Genomic DNA, 23994 nt, shown 5'->3' on the forward strand with positions numbered 1-23994 from the left:
TGTTACTTTGGCAATTGCACTTGGCAAGGTTCATCTACTACATCTTCACAGTAATTGTAGATAATATATTAACGAAATTTTCTGTAAAAAGGTTACACGCGGATGAATCAAATCAACACTTAATGTACACAATGTAACTGGTTTCTGCGGGGTTCACGAAAGAGCAATTTACAATTTTTTATAAGTGCTGTTTGTTCGTATTAGCATAATTAATTTTACATTTTTTGTAATTCAAGACATAATTCTTTTCAGGCAAAAAAAATGTTGAGTTATAATATTTTTGTCAGTTAAAAATAGCTGTAATTGAAAACATGGTTCTTAAGCAGAAACTGTGTGTTTTTCTAAACACATCTGCATTGTAAAGTTGTAGATACTGTTTGTACTTGTGTAAAAAGGAAACCGTAACTATAGTATTATGCATACCAATGCTGAAATAGTGCAGTAATTTGTTTTTTTATAACATGACAAATGTAAGATTATACGATAATACGATAATACAAATTTTCGTATACATATTTATAAATAAATTTACATATTTGTTACACATTACACAATGTGTAATAATCGAGAAAGAAATGCATACTTCTAAATGCATAACACTGAAAACCTATGAAATCATCTAATGATTTTGCTTTTGTTTATGAATGTGAAAGAAATATACGAGGCAATATTTTAGTCATTGAATAATAATTTTTAGGGTAAAATGCAATTCTGAACTTTTCCATATTCCTAATTTTATTTCTCTACTGATGAAACTGATTGAAACACCGTAATCTTTGGATAAATCTCGTACTCTTCTGTGATATACACATTGTCTAAATAAAACTGTATAGTCCAAAAATTGTGAATACTTCACGATAAAATAGATAAGAGATTTCTTTTTATATTTTATGATATAACTTAATTGAATACAACACTATTAGCAATAAATTAAAACAAATCATTAGTTACACCAGTATCTGTCAAGTGACTGAAAATGTTCATGTAGTATTTTTCATCAAATTTTAAACTTCAGATCGTTACAATCGCTCGGTTGTAATAATTGTAAATCCTCAAATCATCTCAGATCTTTTACTGAAATTAGACATATGAAGAAACTTGATAGTGAAATTCAACTTAAAGCTATTCACAGGATACTTTAATTGAAAGTGTAATTAGTACAGTATATTGAAGGTTAAACAAAAATTGAACAATTTGCTGAAAGGGGGCCCGTTTAATATTCACGTTGGTACATACCAATTGCCGTGATATAAACGAGGAAATGAAAATTACGAGGTCATGGCAAGAGGAAGCGTGGCTCTCAATAATGAATCACGATTTATAAAGGTGCCCTTGGTGTGTGTATGTGCCCGAAATAGTTGGCAGAATATTGCAGCCATCAAAAATTCACGGTCTTTCGTGCCACGTTGAAATCGTTAAGATAAAATAAACAATAATTATCAATGATAAATTATTCATTATCTTGTTCACAGTAATATTCGATCCTTGTACTAATCGCAGTAAAAGTGCATTCATGATTTTTCTTTTCGCGTTGAATTCATTTCGCAACACGGGACGCTCAGAGTTTATACTTTAGACAATGAACTGGGTTCATTTCTTATGACTTATTTAAAAGAAAATTTGTAACTCACTCTTTCTTTTTTCTTTAAATAATCTTCTGCTTCATTCCTTTTTTTAATGATGCCAAAAATTTAAACAATGGGCAGTATTTTTTATTAGTTATTAGAAAGAAAATATTTGAAGTTTTCATTTCTTTTTAGTTTTTTTAACATAATTTTCTACTTTTCTAGTACATGATTCTAAAAATAATGGTCAGTATTTATTTTTTGTTAATTATTTATAAAAATTTGTTTATTAAAGAAAGATTTTACTTATTTCTTCCAAATAATTTTTTGTTTATTTTTTCTTTTAATACAAATGACTAAATGTTGGGACAAAATCATTTCCTGCATTTGAATAGTTATTTGTTTTTCTGTATTAATAAGTACTTAAAACATATAGTGTTCTCGTTCTTTTCTTCTTTTTATTCAATTTGTTGTTGCATTCTGTTGCAAATATATTATGTATAGAGATCAACTGCAAAATTGTTACATATCATCAAACATAAGCGAATAACAAATTTAAAAATTAACGAAAATATTTCTTATCTTCAGTGATTATACTTTTTGGTTATATCTTATCAAAAGTATTTGGTAAATAATTTGGTTATACCTTACCATTCTTTTCCAAACAATTTTTTGTTATAAAAAATATTTGTTTTTATCGTTGCATTATTTTTTAAAATGGAAATAAATTTCTGTTTTCGAGGAAAGAAAATTATTTCAATTTTTTCAGAGTGCACCAAAATTGAGTTCATTAACCTATACACTCCTTTGATTAATCACTGATAAGTATTATTCGATTTTGTAGTTTATATGCTTTACAGCCACCAAAACTACACATTATTAAAATAGTCTGAGTATCATAATTTAAACTGACACGTGTACCGATCATCATTATCGGACACGTGCCAAAGTTACAAGAACAATTCATTTAACGATTCGTTATAGGTTTAATTTTAGAATACATTTTTATTAGTGTGCAAATAATCACGTCAGGCGTATATAAAGAATCGACTAATAACTATAATATCAGTAAAGGCTATAAAAACTATAGCACTTGAAATATTTTTTAAATAAAAAATATTACATTACTGATGAAATCGTTTAGAAGATGTGAAGGTCATTTTCTATATAAACAAATAATACACTACAATATTAAAGAAATTTCATGAAACTTTTAAAAATAATATAATATTTTTCATACTTTGCATTGTTTTGTTTTTAAAATATTTTTAAGTATCATAATTTTCAAAATAGCTAATAATTAGCACTTTACTATATGTATACGAATGTGATTAAGTAATTACGTAAGTAACTAAATCCTGTGATTTACGTTTAATAAAAGCCTTCAGTGAATTGTCTTCTTCTTAAAGAAGAATATTTTTAAATAATTAATTCAATTTATGAATTTAATAACTTCACTTCGAAAAGAAAAGAATTATTTATTTCTCAGGAAAGGTGTAAAATGTGTGTTCAATTTTCTACACTATTTAAACAAAATTTTTTTTAATTTTCACATTCTGTATAACTAGAAAATATAACCAATAAAATGCAAGTGTTTCATATGAGTGTTTAGGGCCAAAATGGTTCATTTATCGTTTCAAAGCGTCCATCCTTTTTTAGTATCTTCAATTAATTTTATGACCTGCATTCAGACAAACTGAAAACGCAAGAAACCTTCGTCAATAACTTTTATAATTTTGATTCAAGCAGCTCTGAGTGTCGTCGTTCTATTTGGGCGATAATTAATACCTCTAATTGGTTTCATGGCTTCCTTTCAATCTGGCTTGAAGGGTGTGCTACACAGCATGACGCCATTCATTTGAACGTTTTCTTTTGAAACCAATCGTACTACTATTACACGAGAGCACCAAGGAAAATACTTAAAAGCTGCGAAAACGTTAATGCGCGTTATTCTGCGAATGAAAATTTTAGAGTCAAGGTTAAATGATCGAAAGACAACTGTAAATGACATCGTTATAATGAAATACACAACAGAATTCTGGCATAGCGTAATGTGCTATGAATTTGTCACCGTTACACAACTTTTAATACACAGCGAACTCTACAGATATATATTGCATCTTCTCAATTGGTAAAGATGTGGCTCTTTTTCAGAAGAAATGTAGCATGAATGAATGCTGAATTAATTTTATTAATTATATTAAAACAGAGTTTAATGTAAACAAAACTTTTATTTCAGATCTATAGATTCTTTTCTTAAATCATTGTTTTTTTTATATTATTGGTATCCAATATTACATAGGATTGCCACAAAATAGAGTGTAATGATTTTGATTTTGAAGGAGAAAAGAATTTTGTTATATATGTTACTAACAATACGATAACCGATACACGTTTTATTTCTGTATTATTTTTCAAAAAATGTCCCCCAGTTTTTTACTCAAACCGAGTCTTCGGAACATTCTATGTAAAAAAGTATTATATATAAAATGTTAAAAAATTTAATTCGTGAAAAATCCAAAATAGTTCTAAAACATGCATAAATAAAAGAAGATAAAATTATTTCCTTCTAAACAACTCATCATAGACACTCAATGCATACAGTTTATAAGAGAATAATATAATTTATATTAGACATTGCAATTATTTCAATCATCATATTAAACAATATAATTATTCGACTATTAATGTCAAATTTTAATACAAAACAAAATTACAAACAAAAATTCCCAACGCTTTTATACAAAAGTGGAACTGTTTTAATGTATCAATGAAATTGCTCGGGACATTGACCGTTATAACGTATGTCAATATCATTGAAATCGGTGAAGTGCACCCTATTTTACATGTAATTACCATAGAGAATCCATTAAGCGAAAAATAGTCAAGGGCACATATAACACACGACTCTTTAAACCCAGTTTTCACCGAAAAGCTTTCCTCAAGAGCTTTCACGAAAAAAATTATGTTCCTTATTTTTTATTTCTTTTTTATCGATTTTGTACTTCATGGATGGAACATGTCTCGATCAAACAACTAAAATTTCTGAATTTTCAGCTTTTAAATTTGAAGATTTAAAAAAGTAGATATTTTAAAAATTTTAGAAATTTTAGAAATTTTAGAAATTTAGAAATTTTAGAAATTTAGAAATTTTAGAAATTTAGAAATTTTAGAAATTTAGAAATTTAGAAATTTTAGAAATTTAGAAATTTGAAAACTTTAAAATTTGTAAAATTGTAAATTCAAAAGTTAAAAATAAGAAATTAAAAAATGTTCAAATAGGAACTTCAAAATTTAGGAATTTGTGATATTTAGAAACTTAGAAATTTTAAACTGTTAAATTTATGATACCCTAAAATTACAAATTTGGAAGCTTGTGCAGTTAAGAATAGTTTCAAAACTTCAAATTTTCAAATTATCGAATTTCTAAATTTGTAAGTATACGTAGAAATTTGGTAATTTAGATACTTGTTCATTTAGAATTTAAAAAATTTTTACATTTATAATTTTAGAAATTTAGAAAATTAAAAATTAAATGTTTAGAACTAGTAATTCAGAAATTTAAAAAATTGAAAATATAAAACTATTATATCCGAAAGTCAAATTTTCGAATTCAGAAACTGAAAAATTTCAAATTTTAGAGATTTGAACCATTTGAAATTTACAAATATAGAAATATCACGTTTTTGAAATTGCAATATTACTTTGCAAATTGTAAATATTTATAAGCACGAATTTGTTATGTCAATAATATTTTACAAAATATAGAGCTATTTAATAATTAATTGATAAAAGAAATAAACCTTGTGTGATTAGATTTCAGAGCACATCAATTTTGTTAGTAGAGTGAGCAAAAGTTCACTAGTTATCAATTTCGTGTTAATCACTATGGTTGCAATTAGTTTGTACAAAATTAACCCGTATTTACGAATTAGATATAGTTGGAAAAAGATAAGTCACAGACGTAAGAACTACATCTGTCAAGAAAAATAGGTTAGTGGAACAATTTAGCATATCTGACAAACTAATAATTCATAACCTCACGTGTCGCATGCAAGGAGACGCGAATTCGATCTCTCAACGGTTCACAGAGCAAAATATCTTTCTTCGTTCGTCCATTGATTCTATCCATACATGCTACAAGTAGTTTTTAAGTCGACGGTATTTTTTTAGTAAAAAATTGTACATAAAATCTATATTAAGATGTAACAATTTTGTTCTTTCGTAGATATTGAAAATACAAAGAAAACTATTTATATGAAATTTGTATAATGACAATTTAAAAATTGCTTCTTTTAACAGACAGAATTTTCTTAAATTTTCAAATTTCCAGATATAGATTTCTTAATCAGAAATTTTTAGTTATCCTAACTTCCAAATTTTCTAGTTTTTAGATTATTAAATTCCCAAAATTCGAAATTTAAAAATTATCGAATTATCAAATTCCTAAATTTCTAAATTCTTAAGTTTGCAAGTTAAAAATTTTTAATAGTTACATAAATACACATCTCCAATTTTCCAGACTTTGAATTTCAAAGTTCATGTTCCCACACTAAATTTCCAAATATTTGAAAACTCTCAAACTTTCAGATTTTTCGTTTATAAAATTCTCAAATTTGCTAGTTTCCAAGTTTCCGTGTTGTGAAATAATAAAATCTCCCAACATTCAAATTTGCACATTTACAAAATTTTAAATTACAGAATTATCAAATTCTCAAATTTCTTGAAAATGAAGCTGCACATGAAAAAGTTTTGTTACATAAGTTTTAAGCCCACAGAAACCTTTTTTAACTATAAATTAATAAAGTGCAAGTTTTGCATTGAGCTATCTGTATATAATCTAACTAGAGTATAAACAAAAATCTTCGCAAGATTATGTGCAGAATAAAATTGTTATAATAATATAACCACCAAGTTTATAATAAATCTATGTAATTATCTGAAATGAAATAAAATAATTTTAAGAAAAAAAATACGCCGACTTAGGTTGAAATGTATTTAATATACTACCTGACGAGTAAATAGGTTTCATTCATATCTGTTACGTAATTGTATGATTGAATGAAATAGAAATTACTTCATTAGGAAATAGAAATTATTTTATACTTTTTAGTGCATTTCGAAGTCGGCGTATTTTTTTTCTTAAAATTATTTTATTACTTTCATAAAATAAGCTTGAAAGCTTAAACTGCAATAAGTATATTGAAAATAAATGACAAGTCATAATTTCAAGGAAAGACATTTCGTCCGAATTACTAAATTTCGTGAATGTTTAAGGAATATTAACATTTGAATTTTTGTAAATTCAGTATTATAAAGATATTTTATACAATAAAGATTAAATAGCTCGTTTCATTTCAAGTAATTGGAAAATTCGATTATAGGAAAATTTATTGTAAACTTTACTGTAACTGTTATAAGTATTTATTAAAGCGTAAGTAATAGTATACGTATTCAAAGATAGGTTTTTATGTTCGAAAAACGCAATGTCAAACAAAAATGCTGAGTTGAACGTGGACACCCTGTATATTCGTACATTTCCTTGCTACGTTCGTATTCACGCGAATGTATGTTGGAATATTTACACACGTGATACTGAAACCACACGATGGCATTATAATAATCAACACATAGATTGGTAAATAATAACAATGTGAGAAATAAATTCAATTGTGTATATTCAAGCACTGCGAAATTAACTGATCATAATTAATATACTTAATCAGAAATAAATATTCATTCGAAATATTATAAATTTGCAGCAACTTAACACTTGCGTTGCTTTTATAATTAGTGGAACAAGGTTTACTATTATTGGTACAGGAGATATTTTATCACTGATGAAAATTAAAAATTACAGACAAATCAGTTGTATGCACATGTGATTAACTGTTTCGGTTGATAAAATTCCACTGATAAAAATATTTCCTTGGATACACAATCGAAATATGCATCTAAATGTTATTATATCGTGAGCTAAATCCTTAAATATTGACTAAATTTCAACTTATGTAATTTGTTTCTACATAGTGCAGACTGGCGAAGGTTATCTTGTGATACTTTCATTCGCGTGACGAGCATTGTAATAAATTCAAGATTTTAATTATATTCATACTACTATGCACCTTTATCGTTTAATTAACCGAAACAGTAAATAAAATTATATAAATTGTTCTGAGTATCAACAAATTGTTATAAATACTGTTCTAATTGCATTCGTTTCCAATATTGCTAAACTGCAGTATTTATCCAAAAAGAAGAACAAAATGATTTCTTTAACAAAGATACGTAATGCGCATGCGTATGGTACGTACAGCTCATGCGCAGTGAGAATATTTACTTATATTCAAGAAACATTTTTTATTTACTTTTTCTCGATAAATACTTCAACTTTAGCATTATTTCAAATTTAAATAATCAAAACTGGACTTATAAGAATTTTGGGGAACTTTGAGCAATTTAAAATAATCGTTATTTTAAGAAATATGTTGATTTCAGAAAAATTGTTCACTTTATTTTGTTCTTTTTTTCAAGCGAAATTTAAGCGATCTAAATAAAATGCATAGGTGAATATAGCTAATAAAAATACGTGTATTAGTATTTTTTAATATGAAGATTACATTCCTAGTCTCTAAAAATTAAAAATATTAAGTCGTTTTTTTAATAGTGATGTAGTGTGTTACTTAGATGTTATAAACGACTCTGATTTCTATATTTTCGATCGAAATTTTTATTGAGTATAAATTAAATATTATTTATAAGGAAGAGAAGTTTATTTAAAACTATATAATCCGATAAAATATATTGCAGGGCTACAAATAAATGAAAAAAATAAAAGATGAGAGTTGAGAAGAAAGGAGTAGGTTGCTGGAGAATCACTAATTTAAAATTCGTTCGAAATTACGATGGAACCGGTATTTCTGTCAGAATTCGATGGAAGGGATAGCTATATAAATGATGCCAGCAACAGTTTGTGTTAGTAAACCGGTGAATAGTACGTTGATCCTTCTTGGTGATTCCTGTCCCATTTTATTCGACATTTTTATACCGTTTTCAAGCATAATACGTTACTTTTAAGTGAAACTGTAGGAAATAATTATTTTCTAATATTCACATCTTTTCATTGCAAATTTATTGTATTATTTGTTTGAAAAGTCTTCCGTGCGAATAAGTTAATCGCAAATCGTTTCTTGCGAAAAAAAGTTGACAAACAGAACATCAAACGGTTGATCAATATATTATTTAAAATGAGTTCGAATATTTTAATGAAGTTATGCGGGACCAGAATCCTGCAAAATGTCGTTGTCGGTCAAAAACCGAAATGGATCACCGTCACCAGATGTCTTAGGTTAGTAAAATAATTATGTTAAATAATCCATTAATAATGTGTTCATTTGATTCCGCTAATATCAGACAAACAAATAAAAATGAGGAAATTAATAAAGAAATGATCTATTCTAGAAATGTCTCACTTGATTAACTCGTATCATGTTCAATCTAATATGTCTAAACAGTTCTATGCAATATTTAATGTTATATGTACTCAATTACTAGATTCTTACCTAGGAATATTTATCATATATTGATTATGCTAAAAAATATTTATTGTAATATAAAAAATTAATAAAATTGTTTGTAATATTTCGGAATGTACTTTCTCGCGTATATTACAATATAATACATATTATAATACTATAATGCATATTTATACAAATTATTTCATTATCAATAATAATCTTCATTTTCTAAATCTTATAATTTCTTTAATTCTACAGCATTTATCAATAATCTTCCAAAACTTTAAAAAGATTAAATCGAAACTTTAAGTATGATATCAAATATTTTCTAGGTATATTTTGTTCAGTAATGTACAAATTACTATTATTATGGTCAGCTGAGGACCAATTATTTTCGACTAATTTCTTTTATTTAATACAATACTATAAAAGTAATGAACCTCTAATCGTTCAACCTTATAAAAGAAAGATATTTTCGACTATTTAATAAAATTAAAGAAGATCAATCGAGATTATTAAAAATATTAATAGTTAAGAAATATTAACAAATACATATTCAGGAAAATGGAAATTTGTTAACCTTCGTAAAGATTCTCTGACATTTCCAAAAAGATTACCATATGCTCGTTACTAGTCATCATTTAAACTCGCCTTGAACCTTCTACAGGAATGACTGAGCTATAGTCTAGTTGAAGTGTAATCTTCCATTGGAAGAAGTAAAGGCAACACCGGGTGAAAGGAGAGTATGTCAATCATATACCGGCATACAACGCACACTTTGAAATTAAAAATGAATTGGAAAACAAATAAACAAGTGATAGAGTATAAATTAATATACACATGAACTCTTTATCTTCATAAAAGCAATACAGATTTCAAGAGAACCACCTTAATATTTTGACTGTCATGTCACCCATTGTATATGGGTGACACATAAATCTTTATACAGATCTAGTATCTATATTATTAGAAATTTGTTCATTTATCTATTTGAAAATACTCACATTAATTTTTTGAAACTATCAAAAATAAATATAATAATATATCGTGAAAATATTATGTAAAATTTGTTAAAAATGAAAATACTACTTGTATAAAAGTACTACTATTTGTAACTTAAAGTAAGAAACTTCTTAAGTGATCATTTTGACCGTTTTGGTCGGTTTAGTATTAAAAAAGTAAAGGGTCGTTGAAGGTCACCTTCGTCCCTTGATAAAAAAAAAAAAACAAAGTAGAAACAAAACGATTATAATAAATTGATTACAGTAGTTTTAGAAATCATATTTTTAAACTTATGTTTGAAAAATGTTTTTCTAAAGTCAACAGGTCATATATTTGAAGTCGTTATGTTATGAGAGTCACCCAGTATACTGAAAATTAATTTCATTGCAACTTCTGAAAATTGTAATGTGTAATTTGCAGTCATAATGAATTATATCCACGGTCAATTCCCAAGCGGCATTTAAATCTAGGTTGTTATGCATACAGGGTGTCCCGTTTAAATCGATTTTCTTCAGTATCTGGAAACCTTACTATGAACATACATTTAAATTTTTAAATTCTCAGATCCTAAAATTTCCAAATGATCAAATCTTCAAATTTTTAATTTTTATAACTAAATTTTTTAATTTTCAAATGATCAAGTCACCAAATTTTTTGTTCCCAAATCCTAAAATTTTGAAATCCTTAAATTATCAAATTTTCAAATGTCCGAAATCCAAAATTTTCAAATTTTCAAATATTCATATTCAACAATATCAAAATGTGCAACACTCTGAATTCATAAGTTTTTAAATTCCAATATTTCCAAATTTTTAAATTCCACAATTAAAATATTCTAAAATTTCATAATTCCAAGATTTCCAAATTTGCAAATCTCCAAATTCCCAATTTACAACTTTGCAAAAGTCCAAATTTTTAAATATTCAACCTCACAAATATGAAAATATAAAAATTTCTAAATCTCTAAATACTTCCTTATTACAAAATTTCTAAGTACGCAAGTTTCCAAAAACTATACTTTCAATTCCCAAATTCTCAAGTTCCAAATACCCATATTTTCAAATTCCAAAATTCCCTACACGAAGATTTGCTCTTCCGGCCCTGCGCTTGTTTCTCGGTCAGCAATTATGAAAACATTAAGGACACTGTTTTTCAAAGCATCTCTTTCGCCTTTGGAATGCACGATGCATTGTGAAACAAGCTGGGCAATTTACCGGTTTGGCGTCAGCCGCCATTTAAAATGAAGTCTGTTCGCGGTGTGTTCTGTGCCGGTGCATTCATAAGCTGTCAATAAAGGGAATCATTTTCGAATCCTCCAATGAAAAACAATGGCCTCGCAGTTCGTTTAATGGAATGTTTTTTCCCAACGTCGATATCTCATAGCTCTGCACAATCAAAGCTATTGAAATAATTAGCTTTTCGTAATCTTGGCTAATCATTCGTTTGATAATATTTAAAAACTGTATTTTTCTTTTTGTCGATACAAGAACGCTCTAGTACCATATGGAGTAAATATGTACATTTCTATTCTTGACATTGAACTGCTCCTGGAACACGGTCATATACAGATTTGAACACTCCAGTTTCCGATGAGCATTTCGCTACTGAATCCAAAAAAACCAATATGGCGGCAATGCCAGACAAGACTTTGTACGCATGCGTGAACCAGTATCCATATCTATATCAGTAACTATTTTGTATTTTACATACAAAAATGGTCAAAATATAATCAAAATATTCTTGTGTAATGGCACTACAGGCACTATATTATAAAACAGAATTAATAACTCTAAAATGTACAAAAAATTTCAGCTATTGTAACATAAGTACATATTTTTGAAATGATTAATGCGTTAGAATGCTGTTTTGGTATACGTGCACATTCAGTACATGCTTATTTGAAAACAGTGAATGAAGTGTTTGATATAGATTTATATTTCATCGCATGCAGCATACTAATGTGACTTATTCGATCAAACACTATTATTAATGAGCATGAGATCGTTTACGCGTATTACGCAGTTGAATACTGGTACTGAAAATCGAAATTCTTATAAAAAAAATGTTGAAACTTAACAATTTTTAAATTTGAGAATTAAATTATTTACAAATTTTGAAAGTAAGAAATATCGCATGGAAATTTTACAATTAAAAAATTTTTAAATCGGTATAAATGAAAATTTGTGTGTTTGGAAAATTGTAATCTTAAATATGAAAGTTAGAGAATTTGGAATTTAGTAATTAACAATTTAGAAACGCAAGAATGTCAAACTATCAAATTTAAAAATTTTGTGATTTGAAAATGCCAATTAGAAAATTTACAAACCTGTAAAATTGAAACTTTAGAAATTTGGAAATCCGGGAAATTATAAGTGCAGAAGTTGAAAATTTAAAAAATTAGACGTTTAAAAACATTGCAAATTTCCGGATTTTTAATTAAGAAATTTAGAAATTAGATAATTTTAAACCTTAAAAAGTTACAAACTTTTTGTTTTTCAAATTTGGACATTTGAAAATTGTTAAATTTTAAGGTTTAAAAATTCAAAAATTGTTTAGAGATTTTAAAATATAAGAGTACAGGAATTTCAAATTTTCAAATTTTTAATATGAGAAATTGACATGTATAATATAACATATTATCTCTGCAATTAATCTCTTCAAAGGTTTTTTCAAGTTGCAAAGAATGGCATAATTCTTTATAGGATTGCATTTTACGCGCACAATTATTAAATAAGTAAAAACAATAAAAAACAAATTGATAATATTAACAAATTTCGTGCAAAAATGTACATATTTATGGTTGAGTTTTCAAAAGTGTTAACGTATATGTCAATGTCACTCAAAAAATTAAAATAAAATTTTATCAGTTTTGTTGAGTTGAATAAATGAATTTTTATGATTGCAGCTTCTTCGGTTTTAAAAATTAATCAGATAACACTATCGTACACAAGGATGGCATTATAGTGATCGCTCTTACTTTTGAATAATGGCATTTGTTTATCAGAATGACACAGAATACTAAGAATATATCAGAAATAGCGGGACGAGTTAATTTGATTACAATTAGCGGAAAGCATTGGTTCTCGTCCGATCGATTAGTGAAGTTAAATAAATATACGTAATCCATATAAACAACTACTCAAGTTTATTTACAACGATTAACATATCGTGAGATATTAAAATCCTCTAAAAATCACTGCATTAATAAATTAAGAAGAATAAGTGCGCTTATTAATGTAGTAATAAGAATTATGTTTAATGAAAGAAACCTGATACTTAATATGTTTGAGAAACACTGTTCATTGTTCTCAGAAAGTTATTAACCCTCCCGATGTTTATGTTGAATATACTCGTCACTAAAAGATAGCGATTTTTTGTTTAATAACAAGTTTCTTAATAACGAAACAAATCGTTTTTGTTAATCAAATTAAAATATAGGAAAAACTGAAGAAACATTAACACGTTTTGTAATAATAAATGCTGTGCATCATAAGTTATTTCACATTCAATTTTTTATTTTTAACTATACTATATTTGTTACAAACCATGTTGGATATTATTCCAATAATTTTAAAATACAAATGTTATTATGTTATTATATTTCATGTTTTACTTACTATACTATTTTACAATTCTACCATTCTATCATTTTACTGATTTATTCGATTATTTTATATTTTACCATTATATTATTTCACCATTCCACTGTTTTTCAAACTACATAAAATTTACATTAAACTTTCTTCATAAAAAGTTATTTTTAATGTGATGACAATGGATTTAGTAGAAAGATCTAAATGCTTCGAAACTTTTGAATAGTACTGTATATCAGCTGTGTGAGGGGTATATTTGTTCCAGATTAAAGGAAAAAACAAAGAATTAACGAGTATAATGATCTAGTAATCAAACAAAAGAGAGCTCGTGACTCACACGGAAGTCCAACAATATCTTGAGAGAAATAGTGTTTTTAACTGTGCGCGTATATCAGCACATGACTCTCAGATTCGTCACGTGCTGAATAATAACCAGTTTAGTGTTATCACGGTTTTCTTCATTCAATCGGAAAAATTCAACAGTATCCGAGACGTGAAATTTACCTAGATTTATAATCGCTACCTACTAAGCAAGAATTTAGCTCTGTGTAATTTAAACTCATGAAGTATGTATTTTTGAAATTTGCTTAATTTGAATAATCAATTATCTGGACATTTTTCTTCTGCTTTTTAATCGATTTAATTTCTAACTATTCAAAGTTTGGACTATTTTCTTGTCAGTTAAAAACTGTAAGATTTTATTTAAAGCTTTCCATTATTTTAGATTTCTGTGCCTAATTTCGTCTATTTTGTCAATCACAACTCTTTGTTTAGACTCTTTATTTTATTTTGGTTTAATTTTCTAAATCTAATTTGAGCTATTTTACTTAAAATTTTATTTTATAATCACTTTCAATATTACACTAATTCAAAACTTTTTATTTTTTTTAAATAAAATTACAATACCAATTACGTTATTTATATAGTATAATGATTTTAAAAATCTAATTCTTTTATGCAATAATATTCATTAAGTAATATCTTATAAAATATATAAAATAATGTACGTTTGTTTTTCCAAAGTTAAAAGCTTCATTTCTGCAAGTAATTTATTAGTTCGCATTTTTTAAGTTGTTTTTAAAAATAAACGTACTAAAATAGTATTATAAATCTGCTAAGAATAAGAAATTTTTATGTTTCCTTTAAAGCAAAATTATTATTTTCACTCAAACGAAATTGGTATTCATATACAATTAAGAAAATAATTGTCATGTATATTGTTATTATTATGTATGAACGTTTTCTTGTCTATTGCTATAAGAAAACAGAAAGAAAACAACAAAATTCATATAAAATGATCGCTACTAATCGTTTTGAAACAAATTTTTACAGCATTCACTTCAGTATCAAAAATATTTCTTAATTAGTGCCAAAAATGCAACCCTTTATTCTAATGAAAACTTAAAAAATACACATAGTTACATGTATACATTTATTTAATTTTACTGGTATCTTAAAAAAAGATGGCATATAAATATTGTTTACAACATTTACAATAGATCACTTGCGCAATTCATTATTTGTATACAGTTTCATAAACGTACGAACTTGTCGATAATTTCAATGCATTGAAATCAAAGAAAAATAAGCATAAATAACAAATAAAACAACCAATTTTTATTTTTTATAAATAACTATAATAAACAAACGAGAATATTTATCAGCACTCGTAGTTAAACAGAAATGAACTCTAACGATTGTTTAGTGAACCATTAATTCACAGTAAGCAGCCCACGTACACTTACTACGGATTAAGGACGATTGTATAATTGTAGGGGAAAAACAACTTGATAACTGCTTGATAATGCGCAATTTTTCGATTTAAGAACGCGACTGGTACAGGAAATTTTCCACGGTTCTTTATTACTATAGAAAAACGAATTTCTAGGTATTCGTACACATAAATTTAATATAAACATTTATACTTACTGTAAAATTGATGTTATTTTTTTGTATTTTTTCAATTTTTCTTCGTTCAAAGTTGTTAATATTTCAGTGTTTCAAGTTATTGTTAACTAACCTAGATGTACATGTAGATACATGTAACCTAGATGGTAATTTGTTTGGAACATGACTGTTTCATTTATAAAAAAGATATATACATAAAATACAAATCACTGCATTTTTAAATGCTGAATGAGTAAATTAAAAAAAAAAAATTGCTTACGCGGTTAAAATTTATAAAATATACAAATTTCACTGGACAATTTATAATCATATTGTATAATATTAGGAAAAAACCTCCAATATATCGACAGAAATTAGTTTGTAATAAAATATACATATTGCAATGTCAATATGATATTAATATTTCATATGTAGGTTGAAAAATATTCTCAGAATCGATATAATTAAAGAAATGAGGTTGAAAAATAACAGTGATAACTGTGGCTTGGTGCAAGAATATCAACATTTATAAATATGAAAAGCACTTAATATGTTAAGAAGTTACTAAATAATATCTGGCAACTCTTATGTGGTTCTTTCAGATACAATCGTCGTTCTTTATTTGCAAACTCCATATTAGACTTAACTAATTTTTTCAAAAATATAACAGCAGCACTTCTTGCATAAAGTTACAGGTACAAATTTAAAAATCAGTATCGCTATTTAATACAAAGCTTCAAAGCATTCTAGACAATGAAGACTATTATAATCATGATCAAGACTATTGTCATTTGTTCAAAATTGTGCTAATCTTCATAATTGTGAACACCACCTAACGCACGTTTTGTTCTATGTTATTGATGTCGTGAGTCACGTGCATTATCCAAGGAAAAGAAAAAGAAAGAGTTAAAAATAATTTGAGATGGCCTTCAAAACGCCCGAAATGTTTGCACGTGCGTGCAGGGTTATGATATCGGTTAAAGACCTTAAACACGTTGTTCAAACGCGTTGCCAGTGGGCGACTGGCAACATGCATACTCCTGGAATACACGTGGTTCCTGCGTGAGTGCTGCGTGATGCTTGATGCGTACTGCGTGATACGTGGGCGCACCTCTCTTTCTGTTTCACCAAGAATAAACCAGAGGAATCTTTTACATGCTCGTCCCTCGATGCATCTGATATGTGTGAATGAATCTGCGTAATGTGCGTTACAAATACGCGATCTCATCACTAGACGGCGCCACAGTCCATTTTAATCCAATGAATCTACTTACTTCAATGCATCTTTTAAAATCAAAGCATGATTCAAATCATAATGTAAGGAAAACAAGGTGTATTTCCATCGTGAATTCATTTCTGACGGTAGCACTGAATGTTGATAATTTTCTTGGAAAAAAAGAATACTAATACGAATTTTGATTACGTACTGATTTCAATTGCTTAAATTTCGTTTCTGAGATAAGACGATAGAATAAAAGCTTTTCCTTCATATATTGAAATTACCATATTTCTTAAACTAACGATTATTTTAAATTGCTCAAAATATTAAAAGGCCTATAATTACTTGAGTTCCAAACTATAATTAAAATATTTATGGAAAGAAAATAAAAACTGTTCTTGAATGAGGATACATAATGCGCATGCGTATTATAAACGTATATACTGTAGTTTATTCGGCAAAACCTTTTTTTAGTTTCTTTTCGATAAATACTAATTTTAGCAATGTGTATTTAAAACTTAAACAATTAGAACATTCCTTAAATTTTTCTTGTAACAAAAGAGAAAAAAGGAAAGTCTGTTTCTCAAAAACAAAATTTAAGAAATTTAAGTCAAATGCGTAGATGGCTAATTAAAATACGTCCATCATTATCTTTACTATTAAAATTATGTTTTTTAAGCTAGGAGTAGGGGACATAAATTTTATTTTTATGGCGATCGCGATAGCTTTAGTATCTAAAAATTTTAGTTTAAAATCATAAATCAGCATAAATGCATTTGATAAATGGAAACTTGATATTTTTATAAAAATGTTCAAAAATAAATACAGTTCTAAAATTTGTATAATAAATGCATGTCTCATTACATTGTACAATATTTTCATGGAATTTTATATTATGTTGCAGCATTACAATGTCGCGCCTTATGTTGAAGGAGTCGCCGAACGCGGCCCTAGATAAGACCTTGCTGAGCAAGTACCTCGACCTACCCCAACCAGAAAATACAGTTTTAGCAAAATACATCTGGATTGATGGTACCGGTGAAAACTTAAGATGCAAGACTAGGACAGTCGATTTTGTGCCGAAACACCCATCAGGTCAGTAAACAGTCGTTATTTTTTCGCGTATTATCAAGCAAATATTATCTTCTTTCATTCTATAAATCACTTATCATTTGGCATTTGTTGAACTTCTTTAGTATTTTAGATAACTTCATCGTATATCAAAATCTGAATAGGTGGTGTTATATGCCTGTGTGTAAGAGACATTGGTTGTTTCTAACAATGAGCTTGGAATTTTGAAATATATTTGCTAATTTAAAAATTTGGAAATTTAAAAATTTGAACATATTGGAATTTGAAAAATTTCGAAATTTTACAATTTAATAGATAGTGAATTTTAAAATTTGAAGACCTGGAAATTTAATAATTTTAAAATTTGGAAGCTTCACAACTTGGAAGTTTGGCTATTTTAAATTTGTAAATCTTAGGAATTCAGTCATTTGGAAATTTGCAAATAATACATTATATTATAAATAGTAAAAAACTATTCAAATAAAATAAACCAAATTAAAAGTACTATGAACTATGATTAGTTTTTCTCTTTTCGAATGTGTAAAAATTTAAAAAAATATAATATATGCCATAATATTAAATTATATTTCAATTTTATTACCTGCCCTAGGATTTAGCTATCTAATGTACAATGTATCAGAACCGGTTCTGATTAAAATATAATAACAGAAGCACATTAAGTGTTATACATCAATTTAAAACAATTTTGGTAAATAATTTGAGAACTAAAAAATATCAAACTAAATCTTATACTCTTATGTACTGTGCGATATATTTCTCAATTTTATACTTTATAACACATTAGTTATGTTTAGTTATAAAAATCATTCAACTATAATTATAAAAACTTATTTCATTGTCAGAGATAGGTCAAGATTAGTTCAAGCTTTCTTCCTTCTATGTCCATTCCTTTTGTATTAGTTATGTTGCGATTTGGTTAGGGCATCGAGCACATTAAATTCTGTAACAGAATTTACAACCCTACTGTATCGTTTGTCGGCACGTATTATTTCTTAAGAAACAGTCACGAAATAAAAATAACTGTTTTGTATATATCTGAGTAAGTAAATATATATAATGTCCAGTGATTTATAGGTTTGCATATACCAAATTATATGTAATGTAGTAGAGATATAATCTTTAGACAAATATTCTTATAACGTGACTTTCTTCAGTAATCGTACAGTACATATGTACATACATACTTACCGACATAGCAGGACAGAGTTGTAGCAGAAATGTAGGGAACCCAAAACAAAAGTTCTTATACAAAATTTATTTTAAATCTAATCAAATCTGCTCAATACAATCTACTATAGCAATCGGTTTCTTGGAATATGTCGTCAGGAACATTATTCTAAGCAACTTTTCCTTATATATACAACTATATATACAAATATTATCTAATATGACCTTAATATTAGAAATATTTGCAAATTTTCCTTATTCAAGAGAAAAGTGCCTGATTCCGAACTACGTATTTAAAACTGGCTTCATTTGCGAAAATATAAGTAAAAAAATACAATACGTGTACATTTATGATTATAAAGTTAATTAGACAATCTGTTGATCATCATCGATCAAGTTTCAAAACAACCTTGATCTTGTTTTGAAATATAAAACATGATAAGTACGTGAACATATGTTTTGGAAGATAACCAAAATGTTATCTGATCGTGTTTAATATTATGTCATGATAAGAGTGAAAGGACTGTACATGTAGATTCATTATTTAGCAAGTATTTGATATGATAATCGTTCGTTACGTATCTTTGTTTGCCTTCTATTCTTTTCCTGTAAGCGAACCTCGAGTTAATCATTAAATCATAATCTTTCATGAATGCTAATCGCATGTAACATTCAGTACGCAAATACTTGTATTTTCTACACCCAACGCATATGCAACAATATTCGCCACAGTGAAATAGCATTTATTTATATTCATGAAATTCTAGGCGCGTTACGGAACTATTGACATCTGCAACGCGTAGAATCTACGGGGACAAATTAAAATGTCCACTATTAAGGGTAAAACTTACATAGAATTGGTATTAGTTCATTAACTTCAAACGATATTAACGAGATACAATAGTGAAATATTTGATTTTGTCATTTACATGGAATCTTACTTGTAGAGTAATTCCAAGAATTTATGAAATCACAAACTTATGGTTATATTGCCATGATAGTGGGAGAAACGTATTCCAATGCATTAAAAAAAAATTTATTCAATCGGCAATAGCAGCAATATAGAAAGAAATTTTGTACATAACTAAAAAAATTGTTTACCATTGTGATATCATTGTCTTATTTTCCAACACAATGTAGATAAATCGTAAGTTTAAAGTAGTGGAAGGCCAAGTTTTTATCAGATATAATCTTATGATCTTATGCGAGAATTCTTAGATAAAATGACACAATTTTTAAGAACGTTCCATAATATAATATATCCGAGCACAATCCGCCTATTTTTATTTTAAGCTATATGTATCTAGTACAGCATAAACGAGTACATTCCGCACTATGTACATAATGAAAATCGATAATACTGCCCAAATTGTGCAGGAAGGTAAATGCACCCATTCGCGAGCTCTACATTACTGATCGACTGTTTATTTAATTTCATTGAAAATGACAAAATGATCTTATTGGCAAAGATTTTTAAATATTGGAAGTAAAAAATTTTGTTTACTATTTCAATGATTATTACATTAAGGTATTCATTAATAAATATGATAGATTTGAAGAGGATAAGTTATTAAATATATATGTATTTCTAATATAATCAATTTCATACAAAAGGAATGGACAAGTCTACATGATAGTATGTTAAATATTAACAATGAAATCTTAATGAAACAAATTTTTAAGTAACTTTCATAATTACAAACTTTCATAATAACTATTTGATATTTACTTAATATTATATTTGGAAATTGACTTGCTTAGAAACTTAGAAAAACCAACAATAGATCAATATCTTGCGCAAAATCTTTATATGTTAATCAACGACTTTATACTGAAATGGTATTATATCGAATGTTATTTTACGTTGTGCCGGTAAAATAGGAAATTCCGGCCAACATTGTTTTTCTATTTAGCCACTTTTCAATATACATATATACTAACGATAATAATCTTTCTTTTTCAGAGTTGCCAATCTGGACGTACGATGGAAGTTCGACGTACCAAGCGGATGGAGCAAATAGTGAAATTTATCTATGTCCGATAGCGATATACAACGATCCATTTCGTCGTGGCAACAACAAACTTGTTCTCTGCGACACGTACTACAGCGACATGACACCGACGACAGCGAACAAGCGTTACAAGGCGAACGAGGCAATGGAAGCAGCGAAGGATCACGAGCCGTGGTTCGGAATTGAGCAGGAATACACGTTCCTAGATTTCGATGGTAGGCCGCTTGGCTGGCCGAAGAACGGTTTCCCGGGTCCCCAAGGACCGTACTACTGCGGCGTTGGTGCCAATAAAGTGATTGGTCGTGAAATCGTCGAAGCGCATTACCGAGCTTGTCTGTATGCCGGAGTGAAAATCGCCGGAACGAACGCTGAAGTGATGCCGTCTCAATGGGAGTTCCAAGTTGGCCCCTGCGTTGGTATATCAGCCGGTGACGATTTGTGGGTTGCCAGGTTTATCCTGCACCAAGTGGCCGAGGAATACGGTGTAATCGTCACCTTGGATCCCAAGCCCGTGGACGGTATGTGGAATGGCGCAGGTGCACACACGAACTTCTCGACGAAGGCAATGCGCAACGAAAATGGCATCGCCGAAATCGAAAAAGCCATCGACAAGTTGAGCAAGCAACACCTCAGGCATATCCAAGCGTACGACCCACGTGGAGGAAAAGATAACGAACGTCGTTTGACTGGAAAATGCGAAACCAGCAGCATACACGATTTTAGCGCCGGCGTAGCCAATCGTAATGTCAGTATTCGTATACCTCGAGGCGTTGCCGAGGACAAGAAAGGGTACCTTGAGGATAGAAGACCTAGTAGTAATTGCGATCCGTACTCGGTGTGTAACGCTCTCGTTCGTACTTGCGTTCTTAACGAGTAAAGAAATAATGGATTTCTGAATATGATGCTTAGTGGAACGGAATAATTGGACAAAAAATCGGTAGTGCAATAGAGTGGTTGAACCTTCGTTGAACGTGTTCCGTGCAGATTGTAAGCCTGTTCGGTATAATTGATTATTCATAGTGAGAGAATACAAGATCTGAACGAGAGATGATGTATACGTATTTCAAGCGAGACGGAATCGTTCAAGGACCATCGATCATGTTATAAATAAAATTGCTTTTAAAGGGAGTTCGTGTTAGGAGGAAGGGAAAATAAATAAACTTCTTTCGTATTGTTGATCCGTGTCGATCTGAAATCGCATAGGATAAATAGCTAGAAATTTAAAGAGTCTCGTGTAAAAGCGAATAAAAGAAAGCACAAAGTATAGACGAGACGATTGATAGGAATAATTGTTTGCTTTTGTCACAATCATATCTTTTAATAAATTGTTGCGAATTGAATGATCTATAATTTATATTTCATATTTCAAAACAGTGCAATAGGAATGGTTATTTTTTAAGATATTTACTATAAATGTAGCGGTTATGATTATGTTCATCTAGTATATTTGATGATATTATGGTAACCGTGGCAAAAAATAAAACAGATTATCCATTATTATTTCTTTTAATTAAAATTGTGATGTTTATTAAAAGAAAAAAAGAAATATATATTGATCCTGTACAAATAAGGTAAATATATTTTTTGCGACATATTAGATTTTACAAAACAGCTTAACGATTTGAAATAGTTCAATCGTTTTCGCTTCTACGAATTTAAGATATTATCTATGTATTTAGAATATTATTGAGTAATTACAAATAAGTTGTTATTTTAAAAGCTTTAAAAATATTACTCTTAGGAATTACTCTTTCTTGGGGCAGCGTCGCCGCTGGAGTTTGTGTAACCCAGATCAAATCTAATATTTCATAAGAGCATCTAGATCCTTTATAATAAATTTTCGACGTTAATTAAACGCTATACTTGGACTAACTCGTACCAAAATTTAATTCAAAACTAATTCACCAGACGTGGTGAATCATCACTAATCTGAAATTAAACTAATACAGCTCATTGATCTAGCCATCACGCAGCTAATAAGGCTAGAATAACTTTACATAACAGTATAAGTTAAATAATATAAATATATATTAGGATATTAATGAAAAAATGTGCCATAAGAATTTTCCGTTCTTGGAATTACTGTCATATTTACAGTATGATTATATATTCCAAAGCCCTAAAATATCACGTTTCAAAATTCTAAAATTCCGAGATCCAAGATCCAAAAACTAAGTTGAAAAATTTCAAGGTCCCAACGAGGATACATGGGAATATATCAAAACTTGTTAAGTGTTTGGGCCCCTGAAGGTTTTAATACAGACCCTTTGGCCCTCGTTTTTTTACCAATATACTGAAAGGATCGAAACCGAATATATTTAGAAACCATTATGAAATGCAAGACTAGGAACAAATGCTCTGCTTACCCAGCGCTAACGGCGATATTGCCTTAGGATTTTCCAGGAGTTAACTGTGTTCTTGCGAAGATACGTTCCGACGTTTTATGAATATTGCAGCTGGTTTCATCAGAACAGAAATTCACAGACACACTGATATTGATAAATTAAAAATGATATAAGTTGTATACATAATTTCTTTCACAGTTTGTTTTAAAACATTGAAAAACATAGAATCCATTAAATTTCGGTTAAATTTTTTCGTTAAATCCGTTAAATTTTTGTCACGGTGGTGTAACCTTGATTTATATGCTATTTATTTTTCTAAATTGACATGTACTCGTTAGAATAGAATGAAATGAAATGTGTATAACGTACAGGATGTTGCACTGAAATATAATACATATCTTTTGGACAATTTTAATACCTCTCCTGATACCTGAAAATCCGGGAATGCCATCTATATATCGTTCTTATGATAAACAAATGTAAATCGTGGTATTCCATGAAAGCACGATAATGTAGAAAGTTAATTATAAGCATCCCCTTGCAGTCGAAAATGTTGTGACTGCAATTCTGTGAAAGCGTCATATCGTCGTATAAT

The 23994-nt window shown here is 28.4% G+C and overlaps 1 protein-coding gene across 2 annotated transcripts in view; it reads left to right on the forward strand.

Annotated features, from left to right (window-relative positions):
• Nucleotides 1-22551, forward strand: part of Gs2 (glutamine synthetase 2) — a 46265-nt gene extending 23714 nt beyond the window's left edge. The window contains exons 1-3 of one of the 2 annotated variants that reach the window (XM_012290722.2): nt 8546-8913; nt 17688-17878; nt 21006-22551. In XM_012290722.2, coding sequence (XP_012146112.1) covers nt 8813-8913; nt 17688-17878; nt 21006-21931 — 1218 coding nt within the window. In that variant the 5' untranslated portion in view covers nt 8546-8812 and the 3' untranslated portion in view covers nt 21932-22551. Of the gene's footprint in view, nt 1-8545; nt 8914-17687; nt 17879-21005 lie in introns of those variants that run through there. The other variant, XM_012290724.2, reaches the window with a different exon arrangement.
• The last annotated feature ends 1443 nt before the right edge of the window (nt 22552-23994 follow it).

The sequence above is a fragment of the Megachile rotundata genome, chromosome 5 (assembly GCF_050947335.1).
Source record: "Megachile rotundata isolate GNS110a chromosome 5, iyMegRotu1, whole genome shotgun sequence".
Taxonomy (NCBI): domain Eukaryota; kingdom Metazoa; phylum Arthropoda; class Insecta; order Hymenoptera; family Megachilidae; genus Megachile; species Megachile rotundata.